The sequence below is a fragment of the Neolamprologus multifasciatus genome, chromosome 9 (assembly GCF_963576455.1).
Source record: "Neolamprologus multifasciatus chromosome 9, fNeoMul1.2, whole genome shotgun sequence".
NCBI lineage: Eukaryota > Metazoa > Chordata > Actinopteri > Cichliformes > Cichlidae > Neolamprologus > Neolamprologus multifasciatus.
The window spans coordinates 18,415,964-18,441,275 of NC_140447.1; the positions used below are offsets into that span (position 1 = coordinate 18,415,964).

General features: G+C 40.9%; 2 protein-coding genes across 8 annotated transcripts in view; one reads left to right on the forward strand and one right to left on the reverse strand.

Annotated features, from left to right (window-relative positions):
- The window catches only part of zdhhc23b (zDHHC palmitoyltransferase 23b), a 14,739-nt gene extending 5,511 nt beyond the window's left edge, over positions 1-9,228 (forward strand). For all 6 annotated transcript variants that reach the window (XM_085173492.1, XM_085173495.1, XM_085173490.1 and 3 more), the window contains 3 exons: positions 4,765-5,454; positions 5,854-6,021; positions 8,146-9,228. In XM_085173492.1, coding sequence (XP_085029618.1) covers positions 4,765-5,454; positions 5,854-6,021; positions 8,146-8,413 — 1,126 coding nt within the window. In that variant the 3' untranslated portion in view covers positions 8,414-9,228. The remainder of the gene's footprint in view (positions 1-4,764; positions 5,455-5,853; positions 6,022-8,145) is intronic.
- Positions 2,050-25,165, reverse strand: ccdc191 (coiled-coil domain containing 191). 2 transcript variants are annotated; one of them, XM_085173483.1, is made up of 17 exons: positions 25,057-25,165; positions 23,818-23,856; positions 23,549-23,684; positions 23,277-23,429; positions 21,516-21,694; positions 21,153-21,376; positions 19,740-19,884; positions 18,658-18,848; positions 18,259-18,502; positions 16,887-17,314; positions 14,631-14,722; positions 14,258-14,340; positions 13,829-13,930; positions 13,553-13,696; positions 12,888-13,040; positions 11,080-11,234; positions 2,050-9,528 (listed from the first exon to the last, which is right to left on the reverse strand). In XM_085173483.1, exons 1-17 carry the CDS (start codon positions 25,075-25,077, stop codon positions 9,387-9,389), a joined length of 2,631 nt encoding a protein of 876 aa, XP_085029609.1. In that variant the 5' UTR covers positions 25,078-25,165; the 3' UTR covers positions 2,050-9,386. The 2 variants fall into 2 exon arrangements, with proteins under 2 accessions (XP_085029609.1, XP_085029608.1); XM_085173482.1 differs by lacking the exon at positions 25,057-25,165 and adding an exon at positions 24,384-24,784.
- Between the last annotated feature and the right edge of the window lie 147 nt (positions 25,166-25,312).

Genomic DNA, 25,312 nt, shown 5'->3' on the forward strand with positions numbered 1-25,312 from the left:
GTGGCACAAATAATTTGTGCGGGATCTTATTGAATGCAGAACAGCTGATTGTTTATGGAACGCCAGGACTGCCATAATGAATTAATTAAATACACCATTAAATAATTAATTAAATGTGTCAATAATTAATTAAAATGGGAAATAATTAATTAAATAAATAGTTATGACACATGTAATTAATTAATTATTGACACATTTAATTAATTATTTATGTATTTCACATTTTAATTAATTATTGACACATTTAATTAATTATTGACACATTTAATTAATTAATTATTGACACATTTAATTAATTATTTATGTATTTCACATTTTAATTAATTATTGACACATTTAATTAATTATTTAATGATATATTTATTTATTTCATTTTGGCAGTCCTGGCGCCTGGCTCTCATCATGAAATAATTTTATCTGTCAACCTCACCCATCAAACGCAGGGGGCGGGGTTAACGCTGATCGACTCAAAACCATTGCTTTGGCCTGGTGGCCATTGTTTTTAGCACACAACAACCAGCATGTGGAAACTAACAGAACTGAACTTTGAAAACCCTGTTTATGTGTGTCACCAAATACAGTTTTAATATTTTTTTAGCCGAGAATGTAGTGGTTTAATCCTCATGTGTCTGGTCGGTTTCTCAAGATAGAGCCTCTTTGCAAAAGTGCTTCGATGATTTCGGAGATGTCTGCCCAGTCTCACGGCAAAGCGTGGATAGACCCGCTCGCCTCACAAGCAAACGAGCTGTTATTACCACCGACAAAGCTCAGGCCCCGGTACACAGCTGTAATAACCCCCGCTGACACGGACTTCTTTTACTGAGGTTATATTTATCAGGGTTTTATTTCCTGATGTTCGTCATACATGTTTCAGTATAATTCTGAATTATAACTAACATTAAAAACATGTTTAAGGAGGAGAGAGAGCAAATAAATTCGATTAACAGCTGATCTTTGGGTTTTTGTTCAGTAATCAGTGTGACCTGTGTATAAACGCATAAAAGAGATAACGTTGGTGTTTCCTCATGTAGTAACTGCTGGCTTTAACTGTACAAAGGTTGTTCGAAACTATGACACACATACAGACTTCATGATGTTCGGCTAATATTTTTATTGTGAATATTAATCATGAGGGTAAATGGACCTGTACACCACAGAGCGAGGTCAGCATATCCACGATATCTTCAGCTCTCTGAGGTAACACAGAGTTTCCCAGCTGACTAATCTAACTGTCATCTACGAATAATTCACGGGTCATATCAATATGATTTTACAGAAAAGCATCCTTAGTACTGCCAACTATTCCAGAGACGTGAAAATCTACAGCATAAAGAACACAAAAATATAGCAGTCTAACGCAACACTGTAACAGAGATGAACGCGTCAGTTTGTCAAAGTGGAATGAAAGCGATTGGTTGAACAGGTGTTCGTGATCTGTGTTTTCTGCATTTTCATCAGCGTAAGAGACTCAGCAGTTATAACAGTTATACATTTAATAAATTACCAAATGAACGCAAGAAACGAGCAAACCTGTTCCGACAATTTGAGTTTGTATTCCCTCAGCTGCAGACTGTTTAAATGTTTGAGAGGAAGATTAGATATAAAGCAATCGTCAAACATAGACTCAGTCTGCGTTCACATTTGATATGAGGCCAGGACGGATAATGGCTGTGTCCTGTTTTAAGATCATACATGTAAAATTGTTGTCTGACCTCCGTCGATCCAGCCGCTCAGAGTTAACTGAAGTTAACCTGGATAAATTATAGTTAAGGAGTATCACAGATAACACCCACGTGAGCTGTGTGACTGTTCACCACTACACTGAAATCAGTAGGCTATTACTGAAATACACGTGCTATTTCATAAACTATGATATAAATACTAAAGTCCTACTAACATGTTTAGTTTTAAAGGACACCTTCCTGCCTTATTAGCAGTATTAGTTTTCTTCTAACATCCAGAAGTCTGCACCATGTGTTTCATAGTTTGTAACAAACCTTTGACAGTTAAACATAACATGACCGAAAAAGCAAAAAAATAAATAAATAAATAAAAAGAGAGAGAGAGAAAAAAATCACACAAATTATATGTTAACCTCATTTATTTTTAGTTAAGTAAACTCTAAAAATTCTAACAGATCGCTGGTGCTTAGAAAACCTATTAAAAACAGATGATATAATATTTCTGTCCAGGTTGCAGTCTGCATTATGAACATGTAGTTGGAAACTCTGCTCCTCTCGGTGGAAATGCGCCTTCTCTTTCCTCTTTGTATAAAAACATTTTAAAAGTCAGTTTAATCTCAAAATTTACTGTTAAATCCAAAACACACCAGATAAAGAAAAGCGAATGGTTCAGTCTAACACATGTGCCAGTGAACCATTAAACGTCTGTAAAACTGTGCAGTTATGAAACGTAACTTTAACCTCAGCCAAACCGATTTGCTCAGTTGTAAATAAAACAGCGAAGTAAACGTGACCCGACAGACAGAACCTGAGTGAATTAAGTCCAGCGTTTAACCACTGAGAGCTAAAACTCAGCTGAGGTTTCAAAGCTGTGCCGGTGATTGGACATCAGCCGCTGATGAAGTGGGTTCGCCAATAAAGTGCTCTGTTGGGAAACAAGCTCCAGCAGCTCTGCGCTCGGGAAAAACTATATTTACTTATCTTGTGCAGAAAAATGTGCTGACGTTGCGTAATATCGAGCACCGGCTGCCCAGTTAAACTGTGACTATCACCAGATAACGTGGGCGTGTTTCTTGAATTAGCAGCAGGTGTTAAACAGCTGACAGGTGAGGAGGAGGATGCATGCAGGTAAACTGAGGGTCTGTTGAGCTGATCGCTGGTTTCGTGAGAAAAATGTCAGCTCGTTCTTTATGTTACAGAAGCACAGAGACACAAGACCAGGTGGAAAGAGACGATCGTTCGGTGAAAATGAGAATCTGCGAATGCAACACGTGGAACACGGAGAGTGGAATATGTAAACAAACCGGTTAACGTAACCCCCTCGGTGCACTCTGCATGCTGACTGTTAGCAGAGCTACTGAAATCTCTGAAAACATCTGAGCACCTTTGCAAACATGTATAGAACATGTTTGCAAAGGTTGACAACCTGACCCGACATGTGAAGATTACAACGCGACATTCGCGGCTAAAACACGGTTAAAAGTGTAGTTGGTGACAGAAAAACGGGGTATTTTAAAACTACACCACCAACATTGCTGCCTGTGATTTGAAATGCATTCTGGGATACCTGGCTGCCCCAAGTCTACACAAGCAATCGATTATCTAGGATCGACCTGTTTTGACTTACTTTGCACGGCAACCAATCAAATGTTAGAGAAGCTGCATGGGCAGCGTTAACCCCGCCCCCTGCGTTTGATGGGTGAGGTTGACAGATAAAATTATTTCATGATGAGAGCCAGGCGCCAGGACTGCCAAAATGAAATAAATAAATATATCATTAAATAATTAATTAAATGTGTCAATAATTAATTAAAATGTGAAATACATAAATAATTAATTAAATGTGTCAATAAATAATTAATTAAATGTGTCAATAATTAATTAAAATGTGAAATACATAAATAATTAATTAAATGTGTCAATAATTAATTAATTACATGTGTCATAACTATTTATTTAATTAATTATTTCCCATTTTAATTAATTATTGACACATTTAATTAATTATTTAATGGTGTATTTAATTAATTCATTATGGCAGTCCTGGCGTTCCATAATTGTTATGTAAATAGTTTGAAATTGTTATAAAAAAGGGGTAAAATGTAAATGGCTGCAAAACCTGTGCGTATGATTTTAAAATTGACAATTTATATTTGCATTTAAAGTTATAATATATGAGTCACTAAACATGTTTGTGGTTGTTACAGTAAAAAATATAACTTTTTCTACTCTGATATAATTTTTTTTGTCTAATTTTAGATCAATTGTGTTAATACAGTATGTCAAAATGAAAACATAACTGTAAATTCAGAGAATGATAAAAGAATGATACCAAACAAGGCAAAGTAAATAGTTTTTAAAGGTGAAATGTAGAGGAAACATCAAAAGTAGTTAAAAATGGCCAAATCTACCCTGGACCCCAGAGGATTAAACTTTTTTTTTTAAAGTAACGCAATAGTTACTTTTCAAGTAATTAATTACTTTTAGAATCTTGTAACTCAGTTACTTTTTTGAAGAAGTAACTAGTAACTATAATTAATTACTTTTTCAAGGTAACTTGCCCAACACTGTACCTCATTAAAATCACATTTTCATTGAGGCCCACTTATTCTGAGATATTTCGTAATATGAAGCTTTTTTGTGTTCCTGTTGGGAGGGTTGTAGAAGAGAGGGGGAAGACCTATAATTTTCGGCCTCAGGTGTGATTTGTGCTTGTTGCAGCTTTATGGCCCAATAAGAAATGCTTCATTTGCCATCACGTCAGTAAATGTTGGGCTCTTGATAGTTCCATTAGTCGACTAATTTGGTAGTCAGAAGCATGAGTCCTGCTGATGCTGATGACTGAATGCTTTATTGTATCATCAATATCAGGTTTTTCACATAGTGATACTCAGGGTATAAAAATCACATTGTAATTGCAATCTGCTGTTTATTATGAAAAAATATGAATGAATAATTTGTATTTGAGTTCTCTGTCTTTATATTTGGGTGCTTGAAACATGTTAGTAAGTTCCCTACATGGTTACTTTAATTAAAAAAAAAAAAAAAAAAAGGTATTACAGCTTTTCCATTACTTCATCAGGATTCTGAAGAGGGAACCTCAGAAGCCTGAATCCCTGTCACAGGTGGCTGCAGTTGTCACAGATCGGATTCGTGTGCCGTGGCTGTGGGGTGGAGCGCGCAAGGTGGACCTGTCCATCATTCCTCCTCTTCTTCTCCTTCCTGCCCTGCTGCACCTTGCTGCTCTCCATTTCCTGATCGGGATGGTGGTTCTGACAGCTCTGCCGGGCTTAGTGCTGTGGTACTACTATTTCACCCACCGTAAGAAAGGACGGACCCTCTTCTTCCTCAGCCTGGCCCTTTTCTCCTTGGCGTACATGTACTACTTGTTCATCACTGAGGTGCTTCCACGTGGGGATGTTGGACTGCTTCAGCTAGTGCTGGTAAGTGTCGGAGTCGTCCTCACCCTGCTGGCTCTTTTCCACACCAAGAGAGATCCGGGCATCCTGCGCCCAAACGAAGAGTCCGTTCACAGCAAGGTGGCGTATTACAGCTCCCCCACAGACAGAAACCCTTCCCTCAGTGGTGGGAGGCAGGATGTGACGATGACTGTAGCCAACCGGGCTGGGGTGTCAGAGCATGTGGAGGAGGAAATGAAGGAAAGCAACCGAAAGAACTGGTGTCAGGCATGCAGGATAGTGCGGCCCCCCAGGGCGGGGCATTGTCGCATCTGTGGTGTCTGCGTGCTGCGTCTCGACCACCACTGTGTCTGGTGGGTTCCATTCAAATTCCTCTCACTCGACCTGCCTGTCATCACTGCTTTCTTCTCCTTCAAACACTGAAGTTGTCTTGTTTGTGACCTGCTTCTTTTCTGCACAAAGACTACGCAGATCTAAAATAACACCTTTAATTTATACGAGTTAAGTTACTCTGTCTTTGCAGGTAATGAGCTCAGAAAGATTGAATATCTTTGTCCTCTTGTGTCTAGCTCACCATATTTTTTTCTATGTTGTGTTAACGTCAGTTTCCTTGCTGCCATCCTTCTATACCATGCACGCTCCTGCATGTTTGTGTGTAGTGTAGTGTAACCCTGGAGTCTCAGTACAATGTTTTGTCTGCTTGTGTGTGTACTCGTGTGTTTGTGCGTCCCCTCCTGTCTGTGTCGGGGCAGGATAAACAGCTGTGTGGGGCAGGCCAATCACCGAAGCTTTCTGCTCACGCTCGTCCTCTTCCTGTTGACGTCCCTGTACGGAATCAGCCTGGTGCTGCAGAGTGTGTGTCCACGGCAAAATCTCCTCTTCGCCTTACTCTACTGCCCAGGAGTCTACAACCAGTACAGGTAGTGGAAACAGCCATACAGTTCTGTCAAAAACTAAGTATACCCCATTAATCAAGAGCTTGTAGAACCACCATTAGCAGAACTTTGAAGTGGTATTTTCTGTTTGGCTTTATCGTGTTGCTGTGAAGGAATTTTGGCACATTCTTCTTTACCACATTATTTCAGTTCATTGAGGTTTGCAGGAATTAATTAATGCAGAGCTCTGTGAAGGTCCCACCACAGCATTTCAGTCAGTTTGAGGTCTGGGTCATTGCAACACCTTTATTCTTTTATTTTTCAACTATTCTGTTGTAGATTTGTTGCAGTGTTTTGGATCATCATCCTGTTGCATGACCCAGTTTCAAACCAAGCTTTAGCTGCCAGACAGATGGCTTCACATTTGTCTCTAGAATACTTTGGTACACAGAGGACTTCACGGTCAAATCAGTGACTGCAACATGTCCAGTTCGTATGGCCACAAAACAAGCCCAAATCATTTTCCCTCCACCACTGCACTTTATATTTAGCATAGGGTTTTTGTGCTGATATGATGTGTTTTGTTTTCCTGTGCATTATGGTCAAACATCTCCACCGAGCCAGGATACATGGGCATTACATCAGGAAGGACATCTGGTGTCAAATCTGTGCCAAGTTGTGACTTTCAGATTCATTCACTGTTTGAAATAAGGGAGCAGCCTTAAATGACTATGCATGTATGTGTGTATTGATTGGAAACTGTAAAGATTTCCAATTTTTATGCATAGCTAATTGAATTCTGGCACTAGCATCAGGGCTGTAACGGTTCTGAAACGGAGACCAAATCCAGAATGAAAACAAGGCATTGCCCCACAGACATCAGGAAACACTGGTGACAAATGGAAGGATAACGCCACTACCATAAGCCACTATATACTGCTACACTAGCTTATAGTGGCGGCGTTATCTTTGGCGTCAGCTTTATCGTGAAATACATAGTTTAATTAAACTTTTTTGTTTTTTTGCAGAGAAGACTTGGTGTTGCTGTAAAAAGCGTCTGTGTAAATACAGGTTTATAATCAGCTCAGTAAGGTTTGTATATAATGACATGTTCAGTGACCACGTGGACCTGTGGTGGTGCTGAGACCTAAAATATGGAAGTGAACTAAAAATGAATGAGAAGTGTTTGAGTTTACTTTTAATTCCTTATTTCATCACAGGTGATCATATATGTAATTTATTTCCTCATTCGCCTTCTCATTGATCTCCAGTATGTTGTCCGTATTCCAATATGATGGAATTAGTCTGTTACGGAGTCATTGTGATGTCGTAAAAAGTGTTTTGTACAGCTCTCATGTGATCTATTACTCGATATGGTTTGACTTTGTGTCCTAACAATGAATGTCAAGGTCAAATGCTTAGCAACCCTAGGTACCCAAACAAATGGAACAGATTATATACTCTGCACTAGTGTATATACTAGAAAGAGCATAATAAATAAATCAAGCTCTACAGGCAGGTTTCCTTAAAATGGTAAGTAATCAATATATGTATTCACAGTGCCTTATTAATTAAAATTAGGAGCCTCTGTATTGTTGCCCTGTGAACAAAATTAAACATCTTAACTGCACAGCGTCAGTACCTGTGCTTAAATAAACACTCACAGCTGAGATAGAGTCCACAGAAAATAGGGTTGACAGCCTTTTTCACAGCAATTAAGATCCTCACTGACCCACTGCACAGCCATTTAATACTTTCCCCAGAACTACCAGAAGTAAGTGAGGACCTTCCATGAGCATATTGAGTGTCTGGCTTTTTTCGCTCTACTGAATCACTTTCAAGAGTACCTTGAAGCAGTGCCCATTAAGCTGTTGGAGAAAGATTCACAGTTTTTGCTCAGAGCAACGAGCATGCATGTGAAGTAGTTCAAATGACTAGTACTGGCACTGCTACTGAACTCAGAGTTAAAAACAGGCAAACTGTGAATGAGTATCATGCCCTCAATATGTAAAAATACTGGTTCTTTTAACTGTGATGTGTCCTTTTACACCCTTTTAAACTGGTTACACTAAATATTTTATTTTTGAAAGTGGCTGAGCATGAAAATAAAACCCTTTCGCTGGTAAAAAAGAAAAAAATTGACTACCTCTGTCCTTGTCTGTGTTCCAGCACTGCTCTTTGCTTCACCTGTGCGTGGTACAGCAGCATTGTGACGGGCGGGTTGCTTCACCTGCTGGCGATACAGCTCATCAACGTCAGCTACAACGTGACCGAGCGCGAAGCCCGCATCGCCCTGCGAGAGAAAACCGCTCGCAGCGCCTACTGGGGACTTGTCGTGAACACTGGCGCCTATTCCCGAGGTTTCCGTGGCAACTGGTCTGAGTTCATGAGCATGGGAGACAAAGTGATTCCCCCCTCTCCCACTGACTTGGTGTGAGAGACTTGTGATGCAATGCTGTTTAAAGTTTGGGAATTGTGGCTGCTGGTGTGTTAGTGCCCACTGGATGGCAGCATGACTCCTTTTAATTGATTGGACGTGCTGCTGGCACCAAACCTCAGAGCTGCTACGTTTTTAATGCAACATATGGAGTTGCATTGACTTTGACACTTAGCAATAACAACTACTCACGCCCATAAGATGCACATACTGCCATGAATGTGAAGGACATGCAGGATCTCCTCTATGCAGCTGGTCATATACGTCACCTCTGCCAAACAAATATTACTTGTCCTTCACGCTGGATGTCTTCCTTGACTTGAAGGCTGACCTCATGTCTCCCCTCCTTCGTAGTGCCTTGATGCGAGACAATAACTCCAATCTGCTGGTCCTGGTGGGGACATTTTGTCTGAACACAGCACAAGATGATGCCTCTGAGTGCACAGATAGGATATTCAAAGGGGTTCTCCAGGACTCACTATAACCTTTTCATCATTCACAAACAGACTGCACTTGACCTTACTTGGCCTTGTGAAACGAATTCATGGATATTTATCACAACTAATTGAAACATTTTGGCACAGGCCAGATAGGCCAGCTAATTTGAAGTTCCACAGCAGCTGATTGCTTAGTTATTACCACACGGTTACTTTGACTCTTTTAATCTGTTTCAAAACTGACTCAGAAATGGAACAACTCTTAGATAAATGGAAAACGCAAATGAATCAATATGTTTTGGCATCAGTTAGAAATGAGTTTTTCACTGCTTTTGGTTCTCACAGGCATTAAAGGTTTTTTGTTTTTTTGTATTCCAATAATTGCTCTGGTCGATTTGTGTTTCTGTGAAAATATTTTATAAAATAAATGTAAGAAGTGTGCAGTGTGTCATCTTCCAGAGTGATGCTGAGATGTTTGCGTGTCGCCTGCATCAGTATGCAGTACGTTGCGCGTTCTGTCAATCTTCCCAGAGGCGTTACAGTGGATGGGAGCAGAAATCCGGGAGAACCTCAGTCACTTTGCGGCACAGCTTTTCCCTCCGCTCATCCTTCTCTCTTTCCTTGCGCAGCAAACATGGAAGTTGCCTCCAGGCCAGGAAACATTGCCGCAGCACTCGTCTGATATGCAGGCAGATGGAGGGACAGACGGGAACAGAGCAAGTGAGCAATAACAAACTGGATTAAAGGGACCTCTAGCATGACAACGGCTAATAAGTTCTCACATGTAACTCTGGGGCTTGTTGGTAGAGGCACCAAGGCAGCTGGTGGGAATTCATTTGCACCCTGTGGCCATTTAGCGAACTTCACCTAACAAGCTGAAGTTTATAAACATTCTCAACTTGTGGCAATGACAGATCATTAAATCCTACAAATGCTGCTTATAAAAAGCCCTCTTTTGGACCACAATGCAGATTTGTGCATTGTAACAAAATGATTAATATTATTGACTCATGGTGTCATTTTTAATATCAGTTCAATTCAATTTTATTTATACTGTGCCAAATCACAACAACAGTCACCTCAAGGCGCTTCATATTGTAAGGTAGACCCTACGATCTATATATAGAGAAAAACCCAACAATCATATGCCTTCCTATGAGCAAGCACTTTGGCGACAGTGGGAAGGAAAAACTCCCTTTTAACAGGCAGAAATCTCCAGCAGAACCAGGCTCAGGGATGGCCAGCCATTTACCGTGACTGGTTGGGTTGAGAGGAGGAAGGATGGATGTTGTGGCGGACTGTTGTACCTTGTAATTAGTGGAAGCTGTGATGCTAAACTAAGGACAAATCTGAACAAACCAGCAATGAGAATGTTTAGAATCTGAAAAATTAGCATGTATGTCACACCAACTAACGGGACCCAAGATTTGTACCCTGCTGCTTGCTTTCTGCTTTCTTTCTGCTTGGTAATAGTGCGAGTATATCATAATTAAAATAGCCAGGAAAAGAAGACTCTAAGCAGTATCTTGTCTGTGTAAATTCTGGCTTGCTACAGATTTATGGCATGAACAGCAGCATGTTAGCATGCTGGCTCTAGCATTTAGGGAGACCATACAAGCACAGATGGTTTTATATAAGACCGCTATATCACAATTACTCCCCAGATTTATTGACTTTTGGGTATCTACAAAGGCTATTATTGCAGAAACGTGGCCCGTTTAGGAGCGCTACACACTGAGCTACAAAAGCATCCCAAAAGACTCCATTAATCATGATATGAAAAGACATTTGCAGCTAACAGCAAATATAAGGTAGTGCACCAGAGTCAAGGAGATGGTGGTATAAATTTTCTGTCTAATGCAGAGGAAGTTACACTGCAAAAGGAAGATGGAAAAAAAGATGCACTTCATATTTCATATTGGTGAATATCCAGAAACTGCTTCTGCAATGTGTATTATAGAATTACCATCTACACAACTTCCTAGTAAATCTATTTTTTCAGGGCTACTTGAGGTCTTGAGAGTCTCTTATTGAAAATGCCTAGAGGTCAAATGAATGTTTATATCTTCAAAGGCTTGCAGGCCCTGTCCTTTCTCTAAGAGCTGCAAAGACTGTTCTGATTCAGCAGTTTAACTTGTAATTAAAGTTCTTTCAAGTTGTTAAATATAATAACACCCACTTGGCTGGTTATATTACTGTTAACATATGGCAAAGTCAGGGGTAGCAGACCTGTCATTATGCTCCAGAGCCAGCTCCTGATGCTCCCACTCCACCAGCCTCTCCTGAGTCACGTGGTCCAGCAGCGCCAGCAGAAACCTCCTCAGAGTGCGTGTGCGATAGAAGCGCTCGGCTCGCTCTTCCTGAATTATCTGTATGTCTCTCAGCTGGAATGAACAACACTTGCTTACAAATGGGAATACAGTGAAAGTGAACAAAAATTATAAGATGAGATGCACAGTGCTGTGAAAAAGTATTTTTCCTTTTCTCGATTTCTTAGTTTTTTTGGTATTCATCACAGTTACATGTTTCAGATCATCAAACATCATCTTGATGCCTTGTGAAAAGGTTATTTTTCCATAAACCTAAAAGCTGATTGTGCCACCTTTAGCAGCCACATTGAAGGCTGAACAGCCAGTTTATGGTCACGCCAGAGCATCGCAGTCTGATTTGAGGCCAGAGTGTGATTAAGCCGCCCCAACAGCTTCATTTTTATTTCTTTTTTAGCCATTCAGAGGTGGACTTGCTGGTGTGTTTTGGATCATTGTCCTGCTGAATAACCTAAGTGCTCTTGAGCTTCAGGACAGAAAGTGATGGCCATAAATTCTCCTTCAGGATTTTCTGGTAGCAGAATTTATGGTTCTATCAATTACGGCAAATCGCCCATGTCCTGAAGTATTAAAGCAGCCTCGACACTGTTGGTATGGTGTTGGTGTTTTTTTTATGAAGTGCTGTATTAGTTTTTATTACTTTTTTTTGGGGGGGGGGGAAGCAAGAAGGTCCTGATTTCAATTCCACCATCAGGGTCTTTCTGTGTGGAGCCGGCATGTTCTCCCTGAGTTTATGTGGGTTCTCTACAGGTACTCCGGCTTCCTCCCACAGTCCAAAGACATGCAGTTAGTGGGATTAGGTTAAGTGGTAACTATAAATTGCCCATAGGTGTGAATCTGAGTGCGAATGGCTGTCTGTTTCTATGTGTTAGCCCTGTGAAAGACTGCTGACCTGTCCAGGGTGTGCCATGACATGACCTCTGGGATGAGTCAATCACCTCTTGGAGTCTACTTGACTTTGCCAGACAGATTCTGTTTTGGTGATTTCTTGATTGAATAGGTCAGGTAATTAGACAACTGAATTAGGAAACTGAACTCAGCTTTTCCAAAAATTGCTCTTAATCACAGTTAATTCATGATTTAACAAGAAGGGCAATTATTTTTTTCCACATAGGGCCAGGTATTTAAAAAATGCATTTAGTATTTAATCAGTTATCTTTGTCTAATGTTAATGTTTTTTGACCTGAAACATGTAAGTGTGAAAAATATTTTTTTTAAAAACCACTAAGAAATCAGGATATAAAAGATGGTTGAAAAACTAAAGGAAAATCTAATATAAGCGTTGGTTGTCTCCTTATTTGATGTTTTTCTGATAGTGTGGGTGGTGACTGGGGAGCTGGTGACTCAGAAGGTCACAGCAGATGATTTCCATTATTTTCATACTCATCAAGCTGATCAGTGACCCATATCGCCATGTGGATGGTTTATTATCAACTGGGAGAGAGAAGTCACATGAACACAGGAGTGTCTCGTGGTAGGAAAGAACTTTGTATTGATTTGCATTGATCCCTCTCGTGTACCCAAGTCATGCCAGCAAACACAGACAGCAAAACAGAGGCACAGGGCTGGCTTCTTTCCTTTAACCTGTCACTCATACAGACTGGAAAAATGAAAATATGACTGAGCAGGTAGAAAAGGGGAGATTAGGAAAAAGGTATTTCTTTTAGTCAGCCCCAGATGCCGTCTGTATGTGTGCAGGTGTATACGCACCCTTTTCCAGCAGGTTAAGCTCCTCCGAAGCAAAAAGTGCTGGTGCAGTTGGTCAGCACAAGCTTCTTTGTCAGACACAGACTCTCTTGCTGATTGCTGCCAGCCTAATGTGCACCGCCTCAGGAGGATGAAATTGTGATGACGCTCGGCCAGCTGGCAGGGAATGAAAAAGAGGGGGGGAAAAGCACCAGTGTGCACTCGTGAATGTAAACTCAATCATATGTGCCAGGTAGAAAAGCCATGTACTCGCAGCCAAACAGAGAGGTTTTATAACAAGCTCTGAAACATGAATACAAAAGATTTTCTGCGTTCATTTGTTAAGCTTTGCTAAGACAGGAACGTTTGGAGGATGAAATAGTGATGATGTCAAGGGAGTGCTGCTAGAAAGCTTTTGTTTGGACGTATTCCTTCTGCACTTTCACGTCCAAAGTGTGTCGTATTTTTGAGCAACAATAATTTATTTTTTTTAAAAACCAGAGCAGTTTGTGTATTGCTCACAATTGTCAGTTATTGTGTACATTGCTCACAATTGCCACTTTAACACATTAATGGTGTTAAAGTCAAATAAATGTTTTTAGTTTACCCAGCCAGAAATACAATAGTACTTGCTGGCTCCCTGTGTCGCTGTAGACTGACAGCTGAAATGGACAGGACAGGTGATTTACCTCCACACTGGCTTGTCTGAGCTGAATGAGGCGTTTCCATGGCGCCAGGCCCCGCCGCAGCAACAACGTTCTGCAGTGGTGTTGGCGGGCCAGTGCCATCAGCTCCCGTTGCCTTTTCAGTTGTCTCTGTTTCTCCTCTTCTCTCTGTGCAGCAACACAAAGCGAGATTATTTTTAATATTCTGCAGGGAGTCACATGAGAGAACCGCTTCTTGTACTCAGACCCACGAAGTTCAGCTTTTTTGGGTACATCCATAAAATATGAAGTACACCTCACCTCTCTTTCCAGCCTTTTCTCCTCCCGTCGTCTTTCTGCTGCTTTGCGTTTCTCCTCCTCCTCCTCCCTCAGCCTGAGCTCTTCAGCGGCTTTCATCTGAGCCTGAAAGTTGTGTTTGCCATTAAATTTGGATGTGTTTTTTTTAACGACAGCTGTTTTGGAGGTCCCAAAATAAAAATGGTAAGAGGTCTGCACTTATGGAGTGCATTTTAACCTTAGCTGGCTTCTACTGCTTTACTATCGGTTTCTCATTCACCTATTCACACACACTCCCGGCTTCACGTCTTTCCTGAGATCAGTTACAAACAATGAGGGGCAGGGAATCAAACCACCAACCCATGGGAAATCAGAGCCACCATTTGAACCACAGCTGCTGCTGCAAAGAAAAAAAAAACCCACGTTTCCCCAGAAAATGACCTTTCAGCTTACCAGCTTTTCTTCTTCTTTCTTCCTCTTGAGTTCCTCAATTTCCTTCCTTCGCTCTGCTCGCTGATGTGCTCGAGCCTCCATGGCTTCAGAGAGACGGAGGGAAAGTGAGTGGATGACAAGGTTTTCTTCTGTGCAGTCCAGTGATTGGTCATGTACACGTCTCTTTCTTACAATTTACATTCTGAACACGAACAGATCGGCCCTTATGCCCACAAATGTAAACTGCTCACAAGTGTGACTCGGAGTCACTTAATTTCCTGAATAAAAGAGCTACAGCAGTGCTTCACCACATCTTTGGGAGATGGAAATGAACTTTCTGTGCGTGTGTGAACGTGCAAGTTCCCCTGCACAATGAGCTACTTTTAATACGGACCTGTGGTGAGTGGATGGGGGCATGTCTGCAGCGTGACAGCTTTGCTTGAAGGTGCACTCTGACTGTCAGGTTCTCCAGTCCCTCTCGGTGCCCTGCAACAGAAACAAAGGCCTGTCAGAAGTCTGTCTGATACTGTTCCTGGCAAGTGTTACTCAGAAAGGTAATGACCAAAGCCAAACTTGACTGACATACATTAGATTGTCTGTAAATGAACTCCAATGTGCCAAGCTTTCTTCTGTTACTGTATACACTGCTTGGAGAGTGTATTCCCCCTGTAGCAGTCATAAACCTTTTCTTTCCTTTTACTCATTCTAAAGTTTAAACATCATCTGTTTCTTTTATCTTCTCCTCCATGATTTATATTAATAACAAAAGCTGTTATCGGGTAACAGATTGTACCGCAGTGCATCTTCATCTATATTATGGAACCCGTAATTATCTGTAACATAGTACCAAACTACACATATGAAATATTGGTTCCTTTTAACTTTACCTAATGAGGTGTTCACACAAATAAACCTTTCCACTTGTTCTGCCATTAGTCTGCGCCGAGGAAAGAGAAGTGAACAAACAGTGATTACTCATCTTGAGAGGTTTCAGAGCTGTTAACAAATTTAGAGTGTGTGGAGTTACTTAGTCTTACACAAGGCTGAGTGTGAAGCCAGGTTAAATATAGTATGTGAAACAATTTAGTAGACGGGATCAACCTAAACAGCACAGGCTCTAAATCTCTGAGCCTGAGGAACCAACCAAACATGATTTAATTTCAACATCTGTAACACGAACATTTCCAAGTTTAAATAATGCACAGTGAAAGGTCATCCCTCCTTGGCTTCATCCAAACTGTACATGCAGGCTGTGACAAATCTCTCTCAGTGGGCTCCGTCCTTCTTCATGTGGACCTGTTCCACAGCTGATTCATGAGAAAGCACAGCAGTACATTTGCATACACATTTACAAGCTACAGGTGGGCATGGCGGTGCAGTGTGTCTTCATACCAAGCAGGTTTTGGCTTTGAACCTTCTGCTCAGCGTGAGCCTTTTTGTGTGGAGTTTGTAAGTTGTATGTTTGTACGGGATTTTTAAGCATGAACTGATTGTTCAATGACGGTCCAGCGTGTCACGATGCTCAGAATCTGCCTTTGCAAGGCTCACAGCTTTCACTGCACCTGAGCCAAATGTCTTTTCCTGCAGGGGGTCTTCAGGAGGGGACACCAGTTTCCCTGTTCATGAAGCGGCACTGGAGCTTATATACATCCAGTTCATCTGGGCTTTTTCCACCTTGCTTTGGGTTCCTAATCAGATTTTAAATTTGTGACACCAGTTTAGCTTACTTGGTTGAGCAGGCAATCATAAGCTGAAAGGCTCAATCCAGTGTCCCGCATTCGAGTCTCAACCAGGACTCTTTGTTGCGTGTCCTTCCCCCAATCTCTATCCTATTTTCATGTCTAGTCTTTACTGTTCTATCAAATAAAGTCCAAAAAAGCCCGCTCTCCCCCTCAAAACGGTTATACCCCTAGAAAAAACAGACCAGCGAATCACAAGGGCAAATAAATTCCTACACCACATTAAGGTCGAAAGAAGCCAGTGAGGTGGTTTGGGCAGTGACCAGGATCGTCTCCAGCACACCTCCACTTGACGCTTTTGTAGGGCACAACCAACAACAAGGACACCTTTTATTAGACCCTGAACTCGCTGCAAAACTATATTTTTCAGCTGGCCTGAGAGTACCTCGGGCTTCACAAGGAAAAAGCGAAACAGGAAATGTAAATCTGGAACTATAAATGAGCAGAACTTATAAAGGATGGATGGATAGACGGACACTAAGCATACTCATTATTCAAAACTTTGCAAAAATTATACTTTGCTTTAATTTGTTATGAAATTAGAAACATTTGGCATCAGCAGACTGGATAGACTAACAAAAGACAGAAACTAAAAGCATTTATTAATGACTTAATTATTTATAACTTAATAGCACAAACTGACAGCCCAGAAGTTGCTTTTTGGCTTATAATGGACCTGCAGAACATTAGTTAATTATTTATCATTCAATGAAAAAGTCAATAATTGCAGCTTTTAAATCCTTTATAAAAGGTGCCTTATGGCATGGTGGAACCATAAAAACTGCTTATGACACAGGGTTGGCTGTTTGGTGTCACAAACAAATAAACACTCAGTTTAAATACGTATTACTTATAAAATGATTCACACTCATCTAGAGCTAACCGGTTCATGTGATATGCACTGAACATACCTCTGCACCTTGGTGTCAATATTGCGACTCTTTGGTCTCGAGCCTCCGAGCATTGTTGACTGGGTAACTTTTGCAGCTCTCTCCATTTCCAGCGTCAAGCCCCTCATGTTCTGCTCCTGTTTCAGCCGGGTAATTTGCTCTTGCTGCTCTTTCAGCAGCTTCCTCTGTCGTGCGATGATCTGCTTCTGGGCAGCATGTCTGTTTTCAAACCTGCTGCCTGGTGATACCGATACCGAACGGGCGCAGGCACCACCCTCCTCCTCCTCTTCTCTCTGCCATGCCCTGTGGAGCTCAGCAGCTGTGGGTGCTGCATGCCGTCGGGTCACCTGCCACGGTTGAGAGGGCCGGGCTGCAGTAATCATAAGGTTCTTTTCCTGAGGTAGTGCAGAGGTCTCGGGGGCTAAAGTGTCAGAGCTGTAGCGATCTTCCTGAGGAGAATAGAAAAGAGAAGGTGGGATTTTACATAGAAGCCAGGGTCACATAGAGCCTAAGGCGACAACACAGATGCAGTAAAAGTTTCTCTTGGTCTCTCAAGGCTGCTCAAACTTTACTAAGACTTTGTCCTTCTAGAATTCTGATACATTAACAGAAAAAGTCTCTGATAGGTTTGTAGCATAAACCTATTCGCTGGAACGTTCAAGACAAATCTACTACACAGCAAAAGCAAGACACAAGTCACCAAAGTTCTTTGTGTTACTCGTGCCCGAGGGAGACCCAACTGGAGCCAAGTGTCGTTCCGCCCACTTGACCTCCATCAGACTCTCAGCCAGGTTCCCTATAGCACTCCTTTTATTGTGGTCACATGAATATGCATAGGTTCATTAACATAGGATATCTTACATAGGCGTACACGTGAACAAAGGGTACCGTCTGTGTGTATTTGTAGGTATCTGCGTGTGTGTGTGTGTGGGGGGGGGTCAAGATGTGACCCCATAAATGACTTCCCAAAATCTGCTGGCCTGGAAGTCCAGCAGTTCATCTAAACAAAAGGCACTTAGACTAAAACTTCTTGTGTTTGCTGTACCATAAAACAATAAGAAGGTACGACCTCTCTTGTGACCCCAGGATGTGAGTGTGTATGCTCTCTAAGGAGTTGTAAATATTTCAGGAGAAAAACCTTCTTTGGCTGAAAGGCTGAGTAAAGGTCAGGTTAATTCATGCTAAGAGGAACGTTAAAAGGGAATTTTTTTCATTCAGTTAAGCTCCGAAACTCAGTAATTGCCTCTGTAATTAGGCTTTCAGCACCGCCTATCAAAGCTGATGTTTTAGTCATGATTTCACTCCCTGTAATATTTTTCAGATTGTGTTCAGTGGGAATCATTAATGAAGAGAGTGCACCGTTGCTGATGACATGAGGATTTGTGAGTCTCACCTTCTCTGTGGTCCGGTTCGGTGCCTCCGGTGGGGCCATTATTGGCCGATAAGCCGGACTTTCTGTGGCCTTGAGTTTGCTTGCTGATGCAGCACTGATTAGAGCAGCCATCTTTTGTTTGATTTCCTGCTGCTGGGTCAAAAGCTCACGTTGTTCCTTCTCCGTCCGACACCATAGCTGCCACTCATTCAGACATCGCCGTAGCAACCGCCTTCGGTCACTTTCAGCAGCCAGCTGGCACTGTCTGGAGGAGGATACGGATGTGATCATATTTCTTGCCCTCAATTACTGCTGGGTCACTGCACCCTGGATATAAATGCTTCTCAGTCAATCAGTGACCTGACTCTCAATTAATAGTTTGATTTTTTTACTTTAATGTTTACAATCTCTGGTTCTTGCCTGCTTTCGATTCGCAGTGCTTCCTCTGTTCTTGCCACCTCGCGCTTCTTTCGTTCTGCCCACACCACCGCTCGCCACGCCCGCCATGCTTTTAGCTGCCTCTTCCAGTCATAGAGAGCCTTGGCCTTACCCATACGTAGCCTTCGGTCCAGCATGACTGAATACCACCCAGAGAAATGCCTTTGCAGACACTAAACCATATACACAAATTCATGCGAAACATAAATTCCCATATATAATAGCAACCTACAGTTGTGGTCAGAAGTTTATGAACAGTCATCATGGGTATAAATATCATAGTAATTTCGGGCTTTTAATGATTCCTTGAACTGTCCTCCTCCTTTAAAATTCCATCCACTTTGTGTAATGTACCAGTGACACTGGCAGCAAAGCAGTCTCAGAGCATGATGCTACTGCCACCATGCTCGACAGCTGGTACAGTGTTGTTAGGTTTGTCATTGGGGCCAATGAGCCTAATCTTTGCCTTGTCTGACCATAAAAGCTTTCTCCAGGCCAAGACACTGGCATTCCAGCACTTTCCAGTTCAGGGCAAGACTTGGTGGTCTCTGAATATCCTAACCAATTTCCTCTCATTTCAGGGTGACAGTTTGGGTCTTATTTCAGAAACTGGGGACACATCTGAACAACTTGTACGTATGTACAACTGTATGAACTGATCTTGAAATCTGCTGTTGTTTAGAAATGGTTCCAAGTGACCTTTGCCAATTTATGTAAATATATTTTCTTCTTAGATTTTTCCTGAGTTCCTTGGACTTTCTTGTTGTTTTGAGTATTGGCCAGTACAGTGAGTGTTGTCAAACAAATCCTTTTTATTCTGTGAAAAAGAAACTACCAGTTGTAGCCAATTATTATCACTAATGGAAAGTTAATAGGCCTTGGTCTTGTCAAGTTTACCAATAAAAATGTCTTCTGTACAGTCAATCCACCATGACCAGTTCAAAGGAATCAGTGAAAGCCCAATACTACCATGACATTCACTCCCATGACGAGTGTATGCAAACTTCTTAACACAACTGAATCTACAGTATTTACACAAACATACTTAGCTTCCAGGTACCAACCTTAAGGTTGTTAATGTGAACCTTTCTTTGAATCATTTGTTCTTGATACAGTCGCTTAGCGTCCTCATGCTGTTGTTTAATGAGAGGTGTTGGAGCTGAATGGAGGTTTCTGGCTGTGATCTGCACTTCTGCTCTTCCTCTCTCTCTGTACATTAATATATAAAACACAATGGCAATTTTCTTTATGTGGCACATTTCATTATACATAAAGCTAATGTGCATAACACAGAAGATACAAACATAAAAACCTGTGTGACTTAAGGCACCCAGTGTAAATTTAAGACATGGTACTGGTATGCTAAATATCACATTATAGTTTGCATCCAAATATTATGTCCCATTTGACCTCTGACCTCAAGAAAGCACTGTCATGAATGAGATACTGTAGTATCATTTTATGTAATAAGGTCAAATCTCATGTTCAAATAAACATCCATGGTGCTGCCCTTATCTGATTTTGACTGCAATACAAACTTCTTAAAGTATATTTAAAAAGAACAAATAAAGCAAAAATGAATATATACAAAATAGAACACCATTCCTCTAAAAGTGCTTCATGTTGTTTATGAAATGGTCAGAAATAACTGAAAGTTGCATGGACACCTGTCCAAGAAGATATCAGACTTAGTGCCTGTACATGGAGTGATCACTTACTTACATGGATAGTTGCACACAAAAGGCCCAATCTGAGCCACACAGACCCAGACTACTAATCAACAACAACCTGTTCAATACTCAAACCTCTAAGTTCCATATAACCATTATTATATTTTTGGTTTCTGTACAAATACCTGAAACACTAATGGTGTTGCTATTTCCATCATCCATGTTTTATAGTAGCCAAACATTAGCCTTGCCAGCTAACATGAGACTGTTAGCACAATGACGCTAATTGGGATAAAATCTTCTGTTTTTTGTGGTACTTTTTCTTAGTTTCATATATTGTGTCATTTTGTAGTTCATAGAGAATGTGTGGTCTCTTTCTAAACACTTCACCTCCCATAATCCTTCAAGTCTCAGCTCTCTTGTTAATTCCTTAAATGGCTTTTTAGTTTGTCAGTATTAATAACTGTAGACAAAAAAATCATTAATATGATATAGTGACAGCATCGCAGATATAAAGATTTCTGTTTATTTCCATGTTGTGACACTTGCTGACTGCTGTCCACGAGGAATATTTAAAGTTATGACACATTTCCTGTGGTAAAGAAAGGCCTTACACTCATAGTGAGAGCATGATTTACAATGCAGCCTTATCTTTGCTCACCAGACTGATATGGCTGATCACAGCTCTCCTTGTCAACAGGTTACCACTAATCAATTCTCTCCACCAGGAAGGAAGGTGAAACAAGCCAGATCACAAACAATATGATCTGCTACGTGATCAATCGGCTTGTTGTAACCTTTTCCTACCTCTGTCGAACAGTCTGTTCCAGGCCTCTCCTCTCTTCCATCTGCCGCCTCAGCCTCACCATCTCCTGCTGAACCATCTCCTCCTGCCTGCGTTTCTCCTGCCTTTTCCTCATCTCCTCCTCTTGTTCCCTCTTCTTCGCCTCCTCTCTGGCAGCTCGTAGGACATCCCTCTCTCTCTGCTGCCTCTGTCTCTCAGCCTCCTGTTGGGCCCTGTTTTCTCGCACCTGCGTTGGAATTCAGCAGCATTTTGTATAATTGCAAACACCACACGAACACACATCATTCCAGATAATTTGCTCAGCGGCAGGCATCACAACAGCAACAGCCAAACCTTCAGCATTCGCATCTCTTGACACGGACTACCTGTTGGTGTCGGGCTTCCATGGTAACGATCGGGTCTCTAAATCTTTTTCTGGTTTGATGAGCATCAAGTGCCAAATCCTCCATCATCCTGGAGTCCAACAGCTCCTGCTCCATGAGGTCTTGTAGGAAGCCTTTGACAGCTGACTGCTCTTCTTCCTCGACAAGGCAGTTATAGAGTTCTAAGTATTTTTGGAAAGGAAATATGACAACTGAAGTACTTGTAAAAGACTGTACTTCCCATTATTGATGACCATTTTTCAACATTTCGAGCTTTAATATTAATTTCCTTCTATCTTGGAAACCAGTGCTTTTATTATTAATAAAGATTAAGATTAATGGTGTGATGCCCAAGTCAGGCAACATTTAGTCCAATGGTACTGTAATGCAGACTGAAATAGTACTGTGCAAAAGTCTTCAGCCACCTTTATATTTTGCAGGAAATGTGAATTAATTTATCATAAAATGTGCATGCAGTATAAAAGGCAAAAACAGTTTGTACAATCCTAATGAACTGAATGCTTGAAAGTCGATATTTGGTACAAACACCTTGATTTGTCAACACAGCCTGAACTCTGTTAGGCAGTTTTCTTCTAATTTCTTAAAGTAGTGTTCAGGAATAGCTCTCCAGGTTTCTTAAAAGACATTTAAAGTTCTTATTTAGATGCTGGCTAACTTTTCTTATGTTCTCTGTCAAGATGATCTCACACTGCCTCAATAATGTTGAGATCCATGCTCTGAGAAGGCCAATCCATGACTGACAATGTTCCATCGTGTGTTTTTCTTGCTGCCGGTCAAATGCATTCCAGATGGCGTTGCAATGGTGGATCAAAATTTGATCCTATTTTTCTGAGGTCATAATTCCATCAATTTTTACAAGACCCCTAACACCACTGGTGAAATACAACCCCCAATCATGACAGAGCATAAAACATGTTTAACACATAAATGTTGCACCTCTCTCCTGACCTACTCCATATATTTTGATGATTTGAACCAAAATTTTCAAACTTGGAATCATCACTCCATCAAACCTGTTGCTACTGATTTTCAGTCCAGTTCTAGTGTACTTTGATATACGTTTATATAGAAAAACATTGAGACCTGGAGAACTATTGGTCACTTTAAAAAACTACAAGAAAGTATGGTTCTTTGGAAGCTTAATAATAAAAATAAATGAGCGGTGGCCTGAGGCCTTTGCACAGTACTGCATACTGATTGTTTTGAATACTCTTATAAATCCTAGCAGTCAGAGGCCATTTGAAGCAATATAAAACCCACACTGAATTTTGAATGAGCCTTCCATAATCATGAGTAAATATTCTAGAGGTCACTGTTTCTTTAAAGGTGTTCTGTACCGCCTCGTCCATCAGGGCCACAGGTCTAATGGAGAAGGTCTTAATAAATAATGAGTTTTGGGTTATCTCATCAGGTAATATTTTATACCAGGGGTGTCAAACTCAAATACACAGTGGGCCAAAATTCAAAACTGGAACAAAGTCACGGGCTAACATTAATATTTATTGAAAAAAAAAATCTTCCTCTAGATATAAGAATGAATCTTTTCTTATGGACTCAAACAAGTTTTGCTGAAAACTGAATATGGAACAAGCAAAGCTTAATACTAAACAATATATATATTAGCTGTATAATACCAGTAGGCCAGCTCTAATAGTAATTTGGTATGGCTTTGCGGGCCAAATGTAATTAGGCTGCGGGCCAAATTTGGCCTGCGGGCCAGAGTTTGACACCTATGTTTTATACCATCAAAGTTGTTGTAGTTTAAAGCAGCAGGCACAGCACTAGCTGATGCAGCTGTGCCTGTCCTCTCAGCAGAGCACATCAGGTCATCTTCATCCTCCAACTCCAACTCCAGCCGCAGCTTATTACTTAGCCAGTCACCTAAAAGGGCCTGAGCTGCAACAAACAACAGGCCATATATCATCATCCCTCTTGCTGTACTCTATGTGGTTATATAGATAGCATTTCTACACAGACAGGTTATTTATTATTATTATTTATTATAAGGCACCTACCTTCACTGTAAGCCTCGTCATGATCTCTCAGCTGTTCAGTGCTTTGCAATGGTACAGCTAGGCTGCTGATTCCTGAATGAGGTTTTTTGTGTGAGAAGACTTCCGACACAGCAAACTCTGAGGCCATCTCCACTCGCTGAGGTCAGGGAAAGGACACACACATGCAAAGCTGAAGTTAACAATTTCGTCACACAATTCCCAAACCCCCAAAGACATTCAACTCAATAATAAATAAAAAATATATATAACTGAGCACACACATTTCTTACCTTCTTCCACTGATCAATATCACCTTTCTTTACTTGAATCTGAAAGAAAGATTAGTGTAAGCTAATATTCTCTGTAAGAAACACCAAAGAGCTCTCACACACACACAAAAAAAATGCTGGGCTCATGGTCACCTTTGAGTGCTTAAAAATGCCTAGACAGGCTCAGAGACACCTTGAGCTGCGGTGACAGTCTGCAAATTGCAGGCTGAGCCAAGGGCCTAAAGTCTGCGGATTATTTCACAGAAAAGCTTAGCCACTGCTTCAAATCAGCAGATTAGTTCAAAATCATTTCTCACACGTCCAAAAGTCTGTGCCATTGCTAGCTGCCTGCAAGCATGTGAGTATCAGAGATAGGGCCGGGTGACATTTCTGAACGGGCCCCTGACATGAGCCACGAGTTTATACACGGTAATAACACAGATGTGCTTTTTCTTCTTTATTCTTCAAAGGATATTTAGCCAAATTATTTCCCTCTCTCAGGGATATTACTGGGGGAAAACAGATGCAGTATAGCGTTCAGTTTAGCACAGTCTATGAATTTACACGAATCCAAAGACTAGACTTACCTTGTTTGCCGAGCCAACTCTTCTCCACCTAAACAGGTCAGGATTGTGACCTGGAAATGCCATCATCACCTGATACAGCACTGCACCTTAATATGATGTAATCCCAGTTATCACGTTGGTGTCTTTTCTTTACTAAAATTGTGCGCGAAGCGCAACAGTCAACGTTTTTCAATTTCTATCGTCAAAATATGCTTAAACGTTATTAGAAAAAGTGCTCGAAAACCTAAAAGCGGTACGCATAACTCTCGTCGAGTTACTGTTATGGTGGATTCTGGGTAATGGAGTAAATTGGCTTTCTGTTTTGGCTGACTGTTCCACAAATTAAGATTTTCGGGACTACGTTTCCCACAAGACTGTAGCTGGGAGTTCAGCGTCTTAGGTCACCATAGCAACTTTGTTAGGCTCCTTCAGTGAGAACTGAAATTCATTAAAAAAAATAATGATAACAAACATGTATTAATAAAGTAGTTAAATACTTTGCTTCTAATTAAAGTCTTTCGACAATTTAATGTAAAATGTTTAATTATTAGAATGTTTAATTCAATTTTTAAAAATATAATTATAATTTAAAGAGCTTTTCCTACACGGAGTGCCACCTATAACTCCACAATTGTATGTTTGGAGAAGAAAAAAAAGGTTCTTGAGATAACCCGAACTTTTTTTTAAGCGGTACCTTCGCCGTTGATGACGACATATTCCTGCGACTTGTAGTTCCTGTCAGCCCATGAGGTTTTGTTGGTGAGCTGTTTGATTTTCAGCGTTTCTCACGTAATCAAGCATCCCTGTGAGTGTGTAGGTTTTATCCAAGTGTCGGACTTAGAGCGGTAAATATTCCAAATACACGCGAGTGGGAAGGCTAGCTAGCTACGTGGCTAAGTCAAAACCAGTAACACTCGTACTATTTCAGCTGTTGGAGGGAGTCCTTTTAG

Excerpts from the sequence above, each read along its gene's own strand:
- ccdc191 (XM_085173482.1), bottom strand. The coding sequence starts at position 24,449 with ATGATGGCATTTCCAGGTCACAATCCTGACCTGTTTAGGTGGAGAAGA. Across the intron at positions 17,315-18,258 it reads CGAACCGGACCACAGAGAAG|GAAGATCGCTACAGCTCTGA; the intron begins GTGAGACTCACA and ends TATTCTCCTCAG. Across the intron at positions 14,723-16,886 it reads ATTGACACCAAGGTGCAGAG|GGCACCGAGAGGGACTGGAG; the intron begins GTATGTTCAGTG and ends TTTCTGTTGCAG.